The sequence below is a fragment of the Syngnathoides biaculeatus genome, chromosome 4, assembly GCF_019802595.1.
Source record: "Syngnathoides biaculeatus isolate LvHL_M chromosome 4, ASM1980259v1, whole genome shotgun sequence".
Lineage (NCBI taxonomy): Eukaryota > Metazoa > Chordata > Actinopteri > Syngnathiformes > Syngnathidae > Syngnathoides > Syngnathoides biaculeatus.
The window spans coordinates 34,883,031-34,901,284 of NC_084643.1; the positions used below are offsets into that span (position 1 = coordinate 34,883,031).

The window sequence follows — 18,254 nt, forward strand, 5'->3', positions numbered from 1 at the left end:
TAAAAATTGTAGACAATGTACTATTCAGGGAACTTAAATCCTGTTTTTGTACAAATTAGTCTTCAGCTGACTTTGGGAGGGAGATGGGTACACCCTGAATTGGTTGCCAGCCAATCGTAGGGCACATGTAGACATGGTTGTTTTTGGTGAGTGGCACGGTGAGCAACTGGTCAGAACATTGAGCTTACAGTTCTGAAGACCAGAGTTAAAAGATGTAACATAGTGTGCATGTTCTCCCAGTGCCTGTGTGGGTTTTCCACGGACACTCTGGTTTCCTCCCACATCCGTAGGAATGTATTATATTGAGACTCCAAATTACCCCAAGGTGTGATTGCGATTGTGATTCTCTATGAGCCTTGCAATTGGCTGGCAACCAGTTCAGGGTGTACCCTGCCTCCTGCCCGAGAATAGCTGGGATAAGCTCTGTCACTCCCGTGACCTTTGTGAGGATAGCCGGCTCAGAAAATGGATGCCTACATAAAAGTCTTCAATCAACCTAGAAAGCATGTTTTTTAAATATGGGAGGAAACGAGACTGGAGAAACATGCAAACTCCACACAGGAAGCCTGGATTTGAACCTGTGCTAACCAGTCCTTCACTGTGCTCCCCACATCAAAGATAATGTATTCAATCAACCCTGGATACATGAAATATGAAAGACAAGGAAAAACAAGTCTTCGATGATGTTGAAATTTTTAGCGTTTTGTGTAAACATCATAGAAAATTTGATCAACAAACTTCCATATTGCAAATGTCAACGACAGTTTGGAGCCACCAGTTAATGCAGATTTGTAAATTTCTGTAATATTAATCCACTTGTTAGTCCCACACAAAAATAATTTTGACTTCCATGAACCAAAGACGCATTTTTGAAACATCAAAAACACATTAGTTTTTAACAAAACTGAGGCAGACTTTTATGCTCATCAAAAAGCATTTGGTTGAAATTACCCTAATGTACATTTTTTTAAAACAAAAAAAAATCTTCAGTGAACCCATTGTGTTTTGTAAAAATCCAATACACTTTAATTTTCAATTAATGTACATTTATTCACTTCAAATAGCATTTAGTTGTCAATTACCCTACGACACGGTTTGTCATGATCCTGCCGCTTCAGCATGAGCTGTGCGGGTACCCGCGCGGCTGCCCGCGCGGCTGCGCTGATTGGGAGGCGCAGACCTGCTCCTCATGCGGGCTGACCATCCCCTGTATAGATAGGACCCGGTGACGACTGGTCCTCCGCCAGTTCGTTGAGCTTCATGTCCCGTTCCAGCACTCTCGTAACCCTGATTGATCCTGTGTGTACCGACCTTCGTCCGTTCTCCGACCAACCTTGTAAGCCTGACTCCTTTGAGACTTCTGCCTGCGTTGATTGTTTCCCCGTGTACCGAGTCCTGCCTGTCCGCTCATCTGTTCTCGTCGCTCGACGTCCCAACTACCGCTGCTGCACCGGACTGCCTGCTCGATCCCCGACCTCTGCATACAATAAACGAGTCTCTTCTTGAACTACCTTGCGTCTTCCGAGTTCCTGCATTTGGGTCCTACTCTCGTTTCCGATGGGACGTGACAGGTTTGTAAATGGCAAGACAAAGAGACCCCATAGAGGAACATTTCCAGATCATAAACACAACTTTTTGATTCTTCATCTACTAAAGTAAAGTGCGATGCATAAAGTTGGAGTGCATATTGATTAATATGAGCACTCCCTTACTTTATGCAGAACATTATAAGAGTCACACTCTTGCACAGAATGAGCTTCATTACTCACTTTTGTGCTGATTCGGAACAAATTTTACCAGTCGATGAGGCTGATTTTGCAGCAACCATCCCAATGATGCATTGAGTTCAGTATTAAGGCGGGCAGCCCTGATTTATACTTTTTATGCCGGGAATGAATCCAAAGACGCGCTCACACATTTACACACAAAAATGCACGCTTTTCTGAAAACATCAAAGACAAGTAACTTAAAGAAGCCAAACTGGTCTTCATTGAATTTGTCATTAACACCGTTCAGGGTAACAACCAAAGTTTTTGTAAATATCAAAGGCCATTTAGAATCTTCAATCAAACCTACATTTTTGTAAATTTCAAAGAAACCCACGTGTTTTTGCCAAACATCAAAGAGAATGGGTGCATGAATGTGTGTGTATACATGTGGGATTTAAATGTTGTTGTCTCAGAGTCTAGTGCGCTTGTTTAAGGACCATCATCCAACAAGAACACACGCGCACACACAGACCCCCTTCTATAAAAGACAACAGAATTCATAAAGACATTATCAATAATGACATTCTGAGTCTGGTAAACTAAGATAATGTTTTTGAAAACCAAATGTTTTTCAAATGAGTTTTCAGTTAGCCTAAAATAAATGTTTCACAAAAATCAAAGTCAATTTAGTCTTTAAGAGTCCAACTTGTTTTTTTCCCCCCATAATTATTTTTTTCTCATTATCTTTGTTTTCACAAATTATTAATGACAGCACATCTGAAGGGCATCATTTGGGCTGAGTAGCTTCCATTGATCTTAGTGAAATGACTTTTTATGTCCTTGTACAAAAAAAATAAAAACAACAAAACCAACAGCAATTCAAGTTGAGGCCACACTGGCACTGCGTTTGTCCCACAAGGTCGCTTAGACGAATGAAGGCGAGCAAAACCAAATGCTACCCATCAATTTGCAATCATCCTCACAGTGCACGGCCGTGTTCACTGCCAGAAAGTTCTGACAAAGAAAACATCCACCACCCAAACAGAGACTCAGCTACAACCATCACAGAGTACAACTGTAACATGAGGCTGGGTACACTCTGAACGGATCGCCAGCCATTCACGGGGCACATATAAAGAACCAACCAATCGCACTCACTGACTATTTAGCGCCCCAAGGAGCACGCCACCTCATCGTTCGTGGCCCCACCGAGCTTTATCCTTTTAAATGTGCAATAGCAGCAGTCTTTGCTTGCCTCACAACATTATGGTTTGTCCTCCTTGTTTCATTGACTGAAAAAAACACAACAACAACAATAACAAAAACCTAAATTGCCCTTTTGAGCCATTTTTGTCGGAAATCGTTTGGTGGCAAGAAATTTGGTGGAACACTATACACATCTTCTTTTATGCACAATGAACACACCTTTTGGAAAAATAGAAACAATGTAGCATGTCTCTCATTAAACTGTGTACGTTTTCTGTGAACATTCAACAGAAATTACAGTGAAGAAAACAAGTATTTAAACACCCTGCTATATTGCAAGTTCTCCCACTGAGAAATCATGGAGGGGTCTGACATTTTTATGGTTGGTTGCTTGTCCACTATGAGTGAGATAATCTAAAAAGAAAAATCCAGAAATCACAATGTATGATTTTTTAAATAATGATTTATTTGTGTGATACAGCTGATACACTTGTCTATCAGATAGAATTCTGACCCTCAAAGACCTGTTAGTCCGCCTTCAAAAGTCCACCTCCACACCATGTATGATCCTGAATCAGATGCACCTCTGTGAAGTCGTTAGCTGCATAGAGACACCTGTCCATCCCGTACAATCAAGAAGACTCAAACTTGTAGCATGGCCAAAAACAAAGAGCTGTCTAAAGACACCAGAGACAAAATTGTAGAACTCCACATGGCTGGAAAGGGCTACGGAGAAATTGCCATGCAGCATGTTGAAAAAAGGTCCACTGTTGGAGCAATCATTAGAAAATGGAAAAAGCTAAACATGACGCTCAATCTCAACCGGAGTGGAGCCCCATGGAAGATATCACCTCGTGGGGTCTCAATGATCCTTACAAAGGTGAGGAATCAGCCCAGGTCTAAACGACAGGACAAGAGCCGGGACCACCGTTTCCAAGGTGACTGTTGGGAGTCATGGTTTGAAATCATGCATGACACGGAAGGTTCCCCTGCTTAAACCAGCACATGTCAAGGCCCGTCTTAAGTTTGCCAATGATCATTTGGATGGTAGAGAGGAGTCATGGGAGAATGTTTTGTGGTCAGATGAGACCAAAATGGAGCTTTTTGGTCATAATTCCACTAACTGTGTTTGGCGGAAGACGAATGATGAGTTCCATCCCATGAAAGCCATCCCTACTGTGAACCATGGGGGTGGTAGCGTCATGCTTTGGGGGTGTTTTTCTCCACATGGGACAGGACGACTGCACTGTATTAAGGAGAGGATGAGCGCGGCCATGTTTTGTGAGATTTTGGGTAACAACCTCTTTCCCTCAGTCAGAGCATTGAAGATGGGTCATGGCTGGGTCTTTCAACATGGCAATACCCCGAAGCACACAGCCAAGAAAACCAAGGAGTGGCTCCGTAAGAAATATATCAAGGTGCTGGCGTAGCCTCGCCAGTCTCCAGACCTAAACCCAATAGAAAATGTTTGGAGGGAGCTGAAACTCCATGTTTCTCAGCGACAGCCCAAAAACCTGTCTGATGTAGAGAAGATCTGTGTGGAGGAGTGGGCCAAAATCCCTCCTGCAGTGTGTGCAAACCTGGTGAACAACTACAGGAAATGCTTGACCTCTGTAATTGCAAACAAAGGCTCCTGTACCAAATATTAACATTGGTTTTCTCAGGTGTTCAAATACTTATTTGCAGCTGTGCCACACAAATAAATTATTAAAAAAAAAATCATACATTGTGATTTCTGGATTTTTCTGTTTAGATTATCTCTCTCAAAGTGGGCATGCACTCACGATGAAAAATTCAGACCCCTCCATGATGGGCTGAAGTGGGAGAACTGGCAATATAGCAGGGTGTTCAAATACTCATTTTCTTCACTGTAACATTTAAACTGAGCAGAATTTGGAAAATACAAATATAGTCATCGATCATCGATGACCATCTGGCCTTCACGGTGTCACGCATGCTTCATGTGAGGCCGAGGGGCAGGGGGTTCCAGCATGTTGTTGAGTGTGCGAGGTACAGGCCGGAGGACCTTTCTTGGATATCCGGGAAGGTCATCCTTGATTGCGCTCTCCTGGACGACTTCGACTGTGCGCATCCTGGGAAGCCTGGCAGGATGCCAGGAGGCGTCCGCTGAGCGGAGTGTACTGTCGTGTACTGCCCGGGAGTATGCGTGTGTACCTTCCCTCTTTCTCCCCTCCTCCTCTCTCCCAGCACCTGTTCTCAATCAGCCATCATCGTCACCACCAGTATTTAAGGCTGCCCGTTTCCATAGATTGACGCCAAAGTATTGCAGAATGCCCTAGAAGTACAAGAGTCTGTCTACTTAGTAAGTCTCACAACTATTCGTTCCCTCGTTAACTCTTTTCTCTCCTTGTTCCTAGTGCTCCCCTGTGTTCCTGTCCCACACCATTTTTTCCACCAAGCCACCTGTTCATTCCACTCCCTGCTGACACATCCTGGACAATCTCCATAACCTTTTGTCAATAAATTGTTCATCACATTACATCTGCCTCTGCCTGCTCTTGGGTCCAGCTCTCTTTAACTCATGACACATACATGTTTTATAAACATCCCATGTGGAGTTTGCATGTTGTCCCCGTGTCTGCGTGGGTTTTCTCCGAGTACTCTGGTTTCCTCGAACTTCGCCAAAAAACATGCATTCAATGGAGATTCTAAATTGCCCCTAAGCGTGATTGTGACTGTTGTCTGTCTCCATGTTCCCTGTGATTGGCTGGCAAACAGTTCAGGGTGCACCCTGCCTCGTGCCCAATGACAGCTGGTTTAGGCTGCAGCACTCCTGCGACCCTTGTGAGGATAAGCAGCTCAGAAAATGGATGGATGGAGCCTTTGGTGAACCCAACTTCCATATTTGTGCAAGCAACACAATTTAACCCAATGTAAATGTCTTCATGAACATCAAAAGCAAAAACCTTGAATTTACAAGGCTCCACTGTAATCCTCTAAAACTGTTATTGATTTCGGACCACCTCTGGGCCGAGACACAAAACAAATATCAATGAGTCAAAGTGGGTATTAACAAAAACATCAGCTGCCAAAAAATGTGCTGCTGAACGCTGGATGACCTCAAAGACTGAGACGGACGCTAACTGGATGCAATTTCACACCGTCACTGAGTGGACAAACAAAAGACATCACTTCCTAACATTTTTCTCTCCCTTTGACAAGGAGCTCTGAGACTGTGTGGTTGGGCATGTGTGGGAGAGATAGGGAAATACAACCACATTTTAAATGAGCCCATTACACACACACGCACGCACGCACACGAACAACAACTTCAGACACAAACAACCCCAATTTTCTTTTACTTATCAAATGCACAAAGACAGGCACACATGCTGAAACATATGCACACACACAGAATGACATCCAGTATAAGAGGGGTATCAAAATTTCTACTTTTACAGATTAGATTACATTAAAGGTGGCACATTGCGTGGCAGTAAACAAACCTCGTTGCAGCTCACTTAATTCAAAAATTTTCTTGCAATTCATGAATGAGGGCAGTGATCAGAGTACAACATCTCACCACAAGACAATGTTGGTGCATGTTTCTGCCCACTAACGACTGAATAAATAATTGACTACAGACTCAAATTATGTGACTGAATTCTTCTAGCACAGATGTTCGGGTGGTTCTTCGTTACCTGTGCAGATGTGCTGGTAGTCGGCGTAGGTGTGGGCAGGACAGTCTGCCATGCAGACGCCACGCGGTGGAAGAAAATCACGCCACTGCGGGGCCAACACTTCAGTGGCTTTGACGCAGCGCAGGCAGTCTGAGGCCAGAGGGCCCACGCACGAGCGGCACGACGGGTGACAGTCTGCTCGTGTACAAAGTACAGCACAATACATCACAAAATATCATAATTATATATATATATATATAGATATATATGTATGCTGTGTATATGCTTACTATGACAAGTGTGTGCGTCTGGGTACAGGCCATCGCCACACACCTCCACACACTGCCCCTGGTGGAGGAGGAGGTCCTGAGCGCAGGATGTGCAGTGAGAGGCCGACGGACCCCAGCATGACGCACATGAGCTGTGGCAGCCTGAAGGCACATCAATAATATATTACGTTTTTTAAGAAAAAAAAGTGCACGCTAATAATACGACAGGCGTCTGAGTGTCTGTACAAAAAAATTGTTTAATTCATTGTCTCAGGTGTATTTTTTGGGCAACTATTTGAATAATTAGGATCAATAATAATTTCACAAAATGTAAATCACAATTAAATACAAAATATGTAATAATGATAATACATTAAATACAACAATGATCAAATAGTTAACACCCCTTAAAATAAAACTCATTTGTTAAAATAAATTTCTAATTAAACTTACAACTTTACATATACAATTAGTTAAGTACTTTATAATAATATTAATAATAATAAATAAAGTGTAATAAAAACGTGTGAAAAGTTGCATATTCTGGAGACCGGTTGAGGGTGTACCCCACCTGTGACCCCAGTGAGGATAAGCGGTCTAGAAAATGGATGCATGGATGGATGGATTCTTAGTTCAGTCAACCCGATTAAAAAAAATGTTGTAGTGTTAATTACGCAAATATTCAGACCTTTTGAAAGCCAAAAATTTGAGTCAGTGTCTCTACCTAGTGAATGAGTTTATGACGTACTGATCTAAACACAGGTGTAAAACAACATTTTATAATTGTTGTTAAAAAAAAGTCATCCAGCTTGTCATTTTTATAGTTTAATTCAGGCAAATATTAAAAAAAAAAAAAAAAACTCAAGCAAGCTAACACTTTTATCCAAAGCGTTACCTCTGCATCTGCTGCTGTGGTCGCTGTAATGTTGAGCGGGGCACGTTGACACGCATTTCCCACGATGCAAAGCGCTGCCCGGCGGACAGGTTGCGCAATCGGGCTTGTCGGGAAAGCAGGAGTCGCAGGACGAATGGCAAGCTGCCAAAGTTGTGAAAGACATGCGCGTTAAATACAAAGAACTTTATCTGCCTCCGCCTGATATGCAATGCAGTAATTTCAGCTGCGTGATCGCTCATTTTTCCTAAGGGTAATTGGAAAAGTGATACATGACGTATGAAGCTACACACTGATAAATACTGAAAGTTGAAGTATATTAAGAATACGAGTCATACATGACGAATATGAGTCATTTATCTGCACATGGACAGTTCCCTTCTCAATTTAAACTAGAAGGCAACTAAAAAAACAAAGCAGCTAATTAAAGATGAAGGTCAAATCAAAACTCAACGGCTGATCTTTGCAAAATAATTTACGTAGATTATGTTCATTTTGGCAAACTCACAGACTAACTAACTACTATTGAGATGAGACAATGGCATTTTAGCCCCGATATTGGCCTGGTTAGCAATTGTGGGTGATTTGCCAGATCATGCCCAACATATTAATGGTTGGAAATGACAAAATGTCTTGCAATGTGACATAATCCACATCAAAATGAAAAAGATAGCATGTTTGATTTTTTTGTACAGTAGTGTTCAAAATAATAGCAGTCCAATGTAACTAACCATATTAATCCACGTTTTCAGTATATTTTTGATCGCTACATGTCAAACAAGTTACCAGGAAGAGCAGTAGATTTTCAAAAAACCAACAAGACCCAGCATTAATGATATACACACTCTTAAGGCTGTGCATTGCGTATTGTGTCTGGCCTTGCTGTTGTCAACATACAATACTTGCAAGCTGTTGTCAACATTTATTCATATACACAAACTAATATTTAAAGTGCCACTGTCATGAAATGCATGATTTTTATTATGTTATTAATGAAAAAACAGCAGCCGACATGGACCTATGCGTTTCTTCACCACAAAAAAATGATTTTGACGTGTACAGCTTTTTGTAACTCTTGCCATGAAAATCCTCTCGAGGGATTGGTTTTGGAGAAGAAGCAGGAATTGACGTACATGGCGGGACTGCACTCACGTGGTCTCGTTTGTTTCTATTAGTTTTACCTCCGGGAAGGTAGCTCGTTGTTCCTTCATGTTAGCCAAAATGCCGGCTCGTTGCATTGGTGGACATTGCTTGAACACTCGGGAGGATGGATTTACCCTTCATAAGTTTGCAAGAGACCTGGTTCGTCGTGAAAAATGGATTGCACGGTGCAAAGGACGAGAGCTTCGTGGGTTCCAAATGAAAGGTATGTGTGTATACAGCTACTAAAAAAATAATAGTTTGGGGTGGACCACGTAATCAGTCTCTCATAACGTAACAAAAGATCCGCATACGCATGACAGGCGTGCTAAATGTGTCGATGCGCGCGTCGGACGGCATCGGGCTCGCCGGCGAAAGATGCTGCCTCACATCGCCAGGGAAGGCTGTGCGTCGGGCTCGCAGACGGCGATGGCTCTGAACATAGCTGCCGACAATGGCGCACTCAGCCGCGTCCAACGACAATGCCGTAGAGCAGCCCGGCTCGGCTTCGTGATAAGCCACCTCGGCGCAATGAGCCACCCACCCGGTCATGGCTTCGGCACAGGCTGCACGTCAGGGTCACGGACGGTGGCGGCTCTGAAGAACGGGGCCGGTGTGGCTCGTCGCTGCCAGCCTTGTAAAGCTGGGGTGGCTTGTCACAGCTGGCCGGGGTGGCTCATTTTCGGTGCCGACGTGGCTTATCATGGCGCCAAGCCGGGCTGCTTTACGCCGTTGTTAAGAGCCGCCGTCGTCTGCGAGCCCGACGCGCAGCCTTCGCTGGCCATGCGAGGCAGCAGCTTTCGCCGGCGAGCCCGACGCCGTCCGATGCGCACATCAACACATTTAGCACGCCTGTCATACGTATGCGGATCTTTTGTTACGTTATGAGAGACCGATTACGTGGTCAACCCCAAACTATTATTTTTTTTTAGTAGCTGTATACACACCTACCTGTCATTTGCAACCCACGAAGCTTAATGGCTCATCTCCACCGCGGAAGTGGATCGGATGGGGAGGCGGTTTGGCCGTGATCGCATATCAACTGAATATGGCTCGAAACAATAGGGTAATATTGCCCCGGTAACTTCACTCGGTTGTGCGATGTTCTCTTCTTCGAAAAGAGCTTCCGTGTCAGAAGGGGCGTGTACGTCTCCCATAGTAGTTTCCACTGCATGTTTTCAATGGCGAATGTCCGGGGTGACGTCACGTTATACGTATTTTTCATTACAATATCTATTTTAGAATGTTTATAGTGATGACACTTGACCTCTAATGATGCTTTACAGCATGACTCAACAGAATGCTAGGATGTTCACATACAACCATTAGGCCTAGCACTAGCTTGCTAGGTTACATAATGCTTTGTTGCTGCTTGCAAGACATACATATTAAAGGTATGTTAACCTAACTGGCCACCCTTGAATTAAGGTCCTCTCTCGAGCACTGGTGACGACCACCACCCGTTTTTCCTCATTTTCAGATTTTTAACTGAGATCACAACATAAAAGTTGAACTCAAAGAAACCTTACATGCACATTTCAGCAATTTAACCGACTGACTAACTGCCATCAAATTCCTCAGATCATCTCGGCGAAATAAATTGTACATTTATGGCAAACTTCTTGACTAATTGACTAACTGCCATCCATCCTTCTATCATCCAAGCAACTTATCCTCACAAGGGGCATGGGGTTGCAGGAGTCTATCCCAGCTAACTTTGAGCGAAAGGCAGACTACACCCTGAACTGCTCGTCAGTCATTCGCAGGGCATATATCAACACCATCACCGCTATCAAAACTCAAAAGCATATCTCGGGCAAATTCATTATGGAGGATTTTGTGATTAAAGGCATTGAGTGGGCAATTGGCTCATCTCGATGACATGATTAACTCTGCATATTTTGGAATAATGGATCATCCCCCCACCTTTCCTCTGACTAAGTTCACCTTGGTCAGTTTTTCCAAAAGTGCATTTTCTGTTGAAAAAGTCATTTGTCCTGAGGGGTAAAAGGTGAGAAAATAAATGTGGACTCTAAGTTTGAATATGATAAGAGATGAAATGGATGCAGCCTCCGAACAAGTCATGAAGAGTCAAGAGTCCTTCAGCTGGTAGCAGATTGAGACATTTTAGCAGCGACTGCTCAAATGACTTGTGACTCTGACCTTTGGGGTGGACGTCTGCACACCCACAGTGTGCGACATTCTAAATGCAAAGCATAACAATTTTTGAGACTTCTTTAACAAGCATCTTTGGCTGCAGGAGCCTGAACAACCTGCAATGTAAGAGGTACTAAATTGATATTTTTAAAAAAACAGCAAAAACAACCAGAGCAAAACAATCTTGCCTTACAGAAATATGCCGAGTATTTGAATAACTAACAAAAATATCGGACTTACCAACTGACTAACTTGCTAAACAACTGAATAGCTGGCAATGTTTTTTTTTTTCAAATTTTTGAACTTAAGAGCTGCCATGACTTACCAACTGACTAATTAACTCGCTCGACTGACTGACTCTGATTGATCAACTACTTCAAAAACATTCACCTATCTTTTGTATCTTACCAACTAAAACTGACTAATCAATTAACTTACTGATTGACCAACTATTGAACCGAGTGACACACTGACAATTTTAAATTTTCCACTACCTAACTTGCAAACTGACAAACTCCCATAGCAAACAAACATACAATATTACTACCTACCTAGCTTATCAGCTGATTAACTGACTATCTGACTGAGAAACTAATTGAATGACTTACTGAAAACTACTTATTATTTCAACTGAATAAATAACTACTGCATTGTATGAATTTCCTTACGAAATAATGGAATGAAAAATGTTCTAACTTTTCGACTAAAAAAACATTGTAACTTACAAAGTACCACTTAAATTACCAACTAACTAGCTAATCAACTTGCGGAATGACTAACAAACTCATTCACTTATTCACCAACTTTGTAATATACTAACAGACTAAATGACTCACTGCCAAACAAGATTTTTCGACTGAATAAAAAACCTGCTGGAACCTAACAATTGATTTACTACTGACTAACCTAACATGCTAAATAACTAATGGACTGGCTGATTGGAAAATTAGTTTTTTTAAATGAATATCTACATTAAGCAAACAACTACCTACTAACTAACTTAACCAACTTCAGACTGGCTGAGCGAATAACAGACTGACCTGGCCAAGTGACTGAATGATTGATTAACCAAGTACCTAATTTACCAAGTGATGGCCTGACTCATGAACTGACAGAAGGATGGACTGACCAAGGATTAAAGTGTTTAACTACGTATTTAACCAAACTTACAAAATGACTTACTAACCAATTAAAGGACTAACTATTTGAGAAACAACCTAACATACAAATGAACCAATCATACCAACTGACCTGTGGTGCATACCCACGAATCGCATAATTAATAACACGCTCACTTTCAAGTTTCAGCCTCGTCACCTGATCAAATTCACATTTAATTGACAAGACATTCTTAGCTAACTCTTCCTTTACAATAAGCCCTACTCCATTTCTCTTCCCATCTACACCACGGGACAATAGTTCAAACCCTGACCCTAAATATCTCACCTTAGTGCCCTTTCACAAACTATCCTTTTGTCAAAATTAAACTAAAGTGTAGTGAACTAATGTGAATTGAAGGAGTCATTGATCATCAACATTTCAAACGTAGGTTGCGTTAATGTGCTTTGATTAGGCGCCAATTGAGTCTTATCTTCCCCGACAGATGAGCCGATAAGCTTATTGAGAAGCAGCTGGACGGCGGGTCTCCCGAGTCTGCTCTCGGTGACAAATTGAAATGGTTTACAAAGCTATCTTTAATAATTATTATCCATCAATTTTTTTGAGCTGCTTATCCTCACAAGGGTCGTGTGTGTGCTGGAGTCTATCTCAGCTATCTTTGGGCAAGAGACGGGGTACACCCGGAACTGGTCGCCAGCCAATCGGAGGACACACAGAGACAGACAACAGTCGCACTCACAATCACACCTAGGAGCAATTTAGAGTGTCCACTTAATATTGCATGTTTTCGGGATATGGGAGGAAAGCGGAGTGGCCGGAGGAAACCCACACAGACACAGGGAAAACATATTTAATTCAAATAAAAAATCATTGGTGGAAGTAAAACACCAACTACTGTTTTGCCTTCTATCACACTCGGTAGAATCTAATTCCTGGTAAACATTTTGAAAGCTGTGGCTCACAGTCATGTCATCAACTTCCTGTCACCGTCTTTTAATTGCCACGTGTTAGCGTCCATTAGCAGGAAGTACCACGCATACAGATAAGGAAGTGAGTGCCATTTACCGTGACAGACGCCATCTTGACTGTAAAAAGCGGTGCCGCAGTCGGGAACGCACTCGCTGTCTTGAAGCAAGGCAGCCGGGTCCGAACACGACGTGCATTCCCGCGGGCTCGGCCCAACGCATTCGGAACACGACTCGGAACAACCTGGTGGAAAATAAAATGAATCAGTAGTTACGTGACATTTACTCAATAGAATACTTTGGGGCCAAACACTTCAACTCAGGAATGTTAAGCGGACATTTGTAAAGTAGATTTAACAATTATTGTACGATCGTGAAAACAAGTTATTATGAGGCAAGAATTGAAAAATGAGAATGAGAATCATTAGAAGGCATGAAAAGACATGATGGTGAGAAAGTATTGTGATAACGAGAATATCGTGAAAGGACAATATTGTGGTGATATGAGATGGAAAAAAAAGTGTATTTTTCTGTTATTTCCTCTGTGAGACTTCCATCATCATTTTCCACCAATTACTACTCCAAGAAATGAATTTGCAGATGCTATTTCTATTGAATTGAAAATCAAATAAAAACAACCATGATGAGAAGCCGTTCCGAGAGAGCAGCAACATCAGATGAAGAAACACGTGTCCATCAAGCGTATTTGTGAGCAGGAAGCGGGGGCCATTTTAAAAATGTCACGTATTAAGAGTACGCGATCGTTTACGTGAGTTAACCTGATAGAAGTGAGGCGGTTTGTTTTGGATGAGCTTACTTTTGTCCTCACCAGTTTGGCTCCAAAGACACTCCAAAGGATGAATTAGTGATGAAGACGAGGAGGATTCAACTTTTCCTCATCTTGCTCCAAATGCCATCTTGGATTAATTAAACATACATACACACAATGTGCCCCCTTTAATTAATGATACGCATTTTTTTTTTTTTTTTTATTAGCAAGCATAACCTCATTTTGACTCGTGTACAGGGGCCATTACAACGTGTCATTCTCGTGCAACTGGTTATTTTCTGACTTCACTTCTTCAATCCTCGTTTTTCTCATGATGCACTTTGGCCTCCTCATATTCTTTTATGATGGCCTTAGGGTAGTATCTTATCATGGTTTTCCTTCCTGATCCGTTGTCATGACGCCCTTTCCTCATAATCCTGCCTTCTCATGCTATTTTCTGAAAGAAAGACGTTTTCTATTGCTTGTCTTTTCCCATAATCATGTCTTCCTGTGACGCACTCGTAATCATGTCTTGTATATTTTTTCTCAGAGTCACGTCTTTGCATGTTGGCATTTTGTCATAATCACATCTCCTTGTGATGCACTTCTAGTAATTAGTTCTTAGCGGTACACATGATAAAATTCTCATCCCATGATATTCTCATGGCATTCTCTTCTCATGCTACTCCCATGAAACTGTGATGCATTCATTGAAGTTCTTATCCAACAACGCTATCTTCTGATGACATTTTTTTTCTCTCTCATCCCACATTATTCCTCCTTTCTCTTTGAGCCTCCCAGTGGGGCTCTCCCTCCCGATCGACAGGATTTCTCTTGGCTGTGCATGGCAAAGTCTCACTTTCTTCTCTTTACTGGCTCTTTTAATTTGTTGGTTCCCCTCTTCAATTTTTAATCTTCCTCTGCGGCTATACTCTTCTTCTCATCCTCATTTCCTCAGGGCGCCTTCACATCCACACAGGAGCTGTGATATATGTAACTATATCATATTCCCTTCTCATAATGTGCTCGTGTTATGATATCCTCACAATGCTATTTTCCTGATGTTCCCATGGGCTCCTTTTCTTATTCTCATGATGTTCTCTATGCATGATGCAATCTCATGACTTTGTCATAAAGTTCTTTTCTCATTATGCTCTTAGCAAGGATTTGCCATCTCATAATATGGGCACAATTTTGTCCTTTCATATCCATATGGAGTTCCAATGATTTCTGACCTCATGACTTTCTCATGACATCATGATATTCTTTTTTTAGTAAAAGTTCATCTCATATTCTCATGACATCATCGATTTATAATGCTCCAATCTCATATTATCTGTAATACTGCCACAATGCTGTCCTTTCCCAACATACTCAGTTTTATACTAATAATATTCTTATTTCATATCACCAGGATGCCCTTTCATGATATTCTCCGTTTTTTCCTCATGTTTTCATCCCTTGATAGTTTTGCGCTGTTCTATTCTTCTCATTTTTGCTTTGGCTTGCCATGTTAGGGATCACCACAGTCCGTCACCCTTTTCCATGCAAGGCAACCTCCTGCATCCTCCTCTCTAGCACCAACTTCCTTCATGTCTACCCTTATGTCTTTTATCAAGCTTCTCTTTGGTCTTCCTCTCCCTCTCTTTCCTCGCAGTCCCATTCATCCATCCATCCCTTTGGACACACCCTGAACTTGTCACCACTTCTCCTGGACACACCATATCCCCCTTTCTCCTAATCATCATGTCAACCAACTCCCAAGGTTTTCCTGGTATCGTCCCTGCATTCAAAAACCCTAGAGTGAGTTCTGGAAGCTCTGTGCTTTCTACTTGTCATTTTATCAAAGAACCCGCTTTCCAACTCTCCTTCGTCTGACCCACAGTGGCTGAATCTTCACCAGTGCCCTGCAGGTTTATGGTGCTGGAACCGGACATTGTTTTCCCAGGCCACGAATGATCGGGTATGGAATTCTTTGGATGAATGCTGATATTTGTTTGGCAAACTTTTAAACTAGATGTCCTTCATGAAGCAATCCTCTGCATTTATCCGGGGTCATGCTATTTTCGTGTGAGCGCTTCTTTCGATTCTTAGAGTACTCATCTTCTCTTTTCATGATGCTCTCACCTCACATTCTAATGGCTTTACATGACGTTCTCTTTGCATCCCACACTTAGTTTCGTTGAGCGACGCAAAAATTGATCAACATGTCTATTAGAAGACACACCATAAAGTCTGAAGCACCTCTGTCCAAAACTGAACCGGAAGTTGACCATTCTGCGTTGCCACTTTGCACTTACTCCAGGGCTTGCACTTTGGAAAACGTTTCCATAGGAAGTCACTCAAATCAACCCAAGTTCATACCAGTTACTCTAAACAGATGTGCAACACTAAATTGTCAAAAATGACTCAGTGTGCGTATACACTCCCCACCGGACGTCAGTGGCGGCCCACAAGGGGGGATTACGCGTCCTTTACCTTCCCCCTTTGCAGAGAAAGCAATTTATTTTTCCTGTGCAGCTGGAATTTAAAACATTATCAGTGTGTTTAATCTGAGTCGGCCCAAAGCTCCTCTGCCAAATTATCCTGGACAAGGCAAGGGCATGTGATTAGACCTCTACCACCACAACCGACTACTACCACAACTAGTGCCTTCCGTCCAACCATCCATTTTCCGAGCCACTTATTCAAGTCCTACCAACCAAAGCTGGATCTCTTAATAACATCAAAGATTGCACTATTAAAGCAAGAGCAGACAAAGCAGCTTTGCAAAGAGGATGAGAATCAAACTGCAATAATATTAATCATGGAGATGTTTCGTTTTTGTGATAGAATCACTGGTTTTAATTGATGCAATCTCGAAAATAAGTGAAAACTCACCAAAATGTACACACAAATTATCATTCTACTTATTTATTTGGTTTTTTTTTTCGATTTTTGTGTGGGATGGGCTCCAACATAAAAGACAGATAAAAGTCTGTTTAGCTTTTTCTTTGCCTTTTTGGGGTTATAATTGCAAAACAGTAAGATAACAGTGATTAAGTTTGTTGGTATTCAGAGAAAAGGAAATGGAACTGACTCATGTAATAGAATATTTGTGAGTATAACTTGTTTCAATGTTCCTGTGCCATCAATACTTAATCGCAATACTTGAACCGAATTACATTATTCAAGAGTGACTCCAACAGCAGAAAAAACAACCGTTAAACGTAGAGGTAGGACTGTTTATAAATTCCAACTGGAATCCTATCTCGTGTTAGAAACCACCTCCTGGCCTGACTTTCGAGATGCTGTCTCCATGTCAAATTGTCAGATTTCTTTGCAAAGAAAATTAAATAACTGCTTTTCAAATTAGAACAACTTGTATAACCAGAAAAAAACTGAAAAAAAAAAATCAAAGTGAGTGGGGGCCTCCAGTTACTTGTCAACTGTCACTACAAAAAAAAAAACAACAAAGTAGTTGATACAGTCCTTTTCTCATTTATGGAATCTTAACAAAAACATAACAACACATTCATATCACCAATTTGCCAAAACAAAATTATAAGAGAGGTTCTTCCATTGAAGTAAACCACTCGTGAGGGTTCATGTACCCACTTTTGTGTCATTGTGGCCAACACACAGTGGTTTACAAGTTCGGATGTGTTTTATATGTTGCATCTATTGGACTTAAATGTGTGTCATCTCCAGTTTGCTTCCTTCTCACTTGTGTTATGTACATGTGTTACCACCAGGAAAGTACAGTCGGTTAGTCATGTCAGGAGATGAGGCAAAAATTTTTTTAAAATCATCGAACCACCATGCTCCGTCCACCTGCAGTGATTAAAATGATTTTCTTCACAATTCCATTTTTCTGTGAACAGTGGTCTAAATTTGGTTGAACTCTCGAGGACAGGGGTGCTCAATGCATCGATCGCGATCGACTGACAGGCAGTTTAGGTCGTTTGCGGGATGGCGTGCCAAAAAAAAAAAAAAAAAAAAAAAAAGACGTCAATGTTCCCTCAAAGCCACACGTGTGCACAATTACCCACTGCTGATGTGGTCCCTTTGCACAGATATTCAACGTTGCACACACAAAAAAAAAAAATCCAACGCAAATTGAAAGTAAAATATACAGCTATTCACTTTATGGCATTTTGGAATGTGATTCAATGAGTGAGAGATGACTGGTTGCTACATCCAATGACACAATTCACATATGTACTGTAAAAAAATGAAAAGGAGAAGCCACAGGTTTCTTTTAGGGAGCACACGGAACTTTCTCTAACAAAGACCTGCTGCTCATCCACACACTCTTTTTCCTAATTTACCTTACACCGCCCCCCCTCCGCTCTTCAAGGGGTACACTCATAATTCCGAATGTTACAGTAGTTACGCAGCCCATCAA

The 18,254-nt window shown here is 41.8% G+C and overlaps 1 protein-coding gene across 3 annotated transcripts in view; it reads right to left on the minus strand.

Moving 5' to 3' along the window:
* The window catches only part of fras1 (Fraser extracellular matrix complex subunit 1), a 211,252-nt gene that overhangs the window by 92,227 nt on the left and 100,771 nt on the right, over positions 1-18,254 (minus strand). For all 3 annotated transcript variants that reach the window (XM_061816627.1, XM_061816626.1, XM_061816625.1), the window contains exons 14-17: positions 13,199-13,342; positions 7,721-7,861; positions 6,847-6,987; positions 6,578-6,751 (exon numbers count right to left, since the gene is read on the minus strand). In XM_061816627.1, the coding sequence (XP_061672611.1) occupies positions 6,578-6,751; positions 6,847-6,987; positions 7,721-7,861; positions 13,199-13,342 (600 nt within the window). The remainder of the gene's footprint in view (positions 1-6,577; positions 6,752-6,846; positions 6,988-7,720; positions 7,862-13,198; positions 13,343-18,254) is intronic.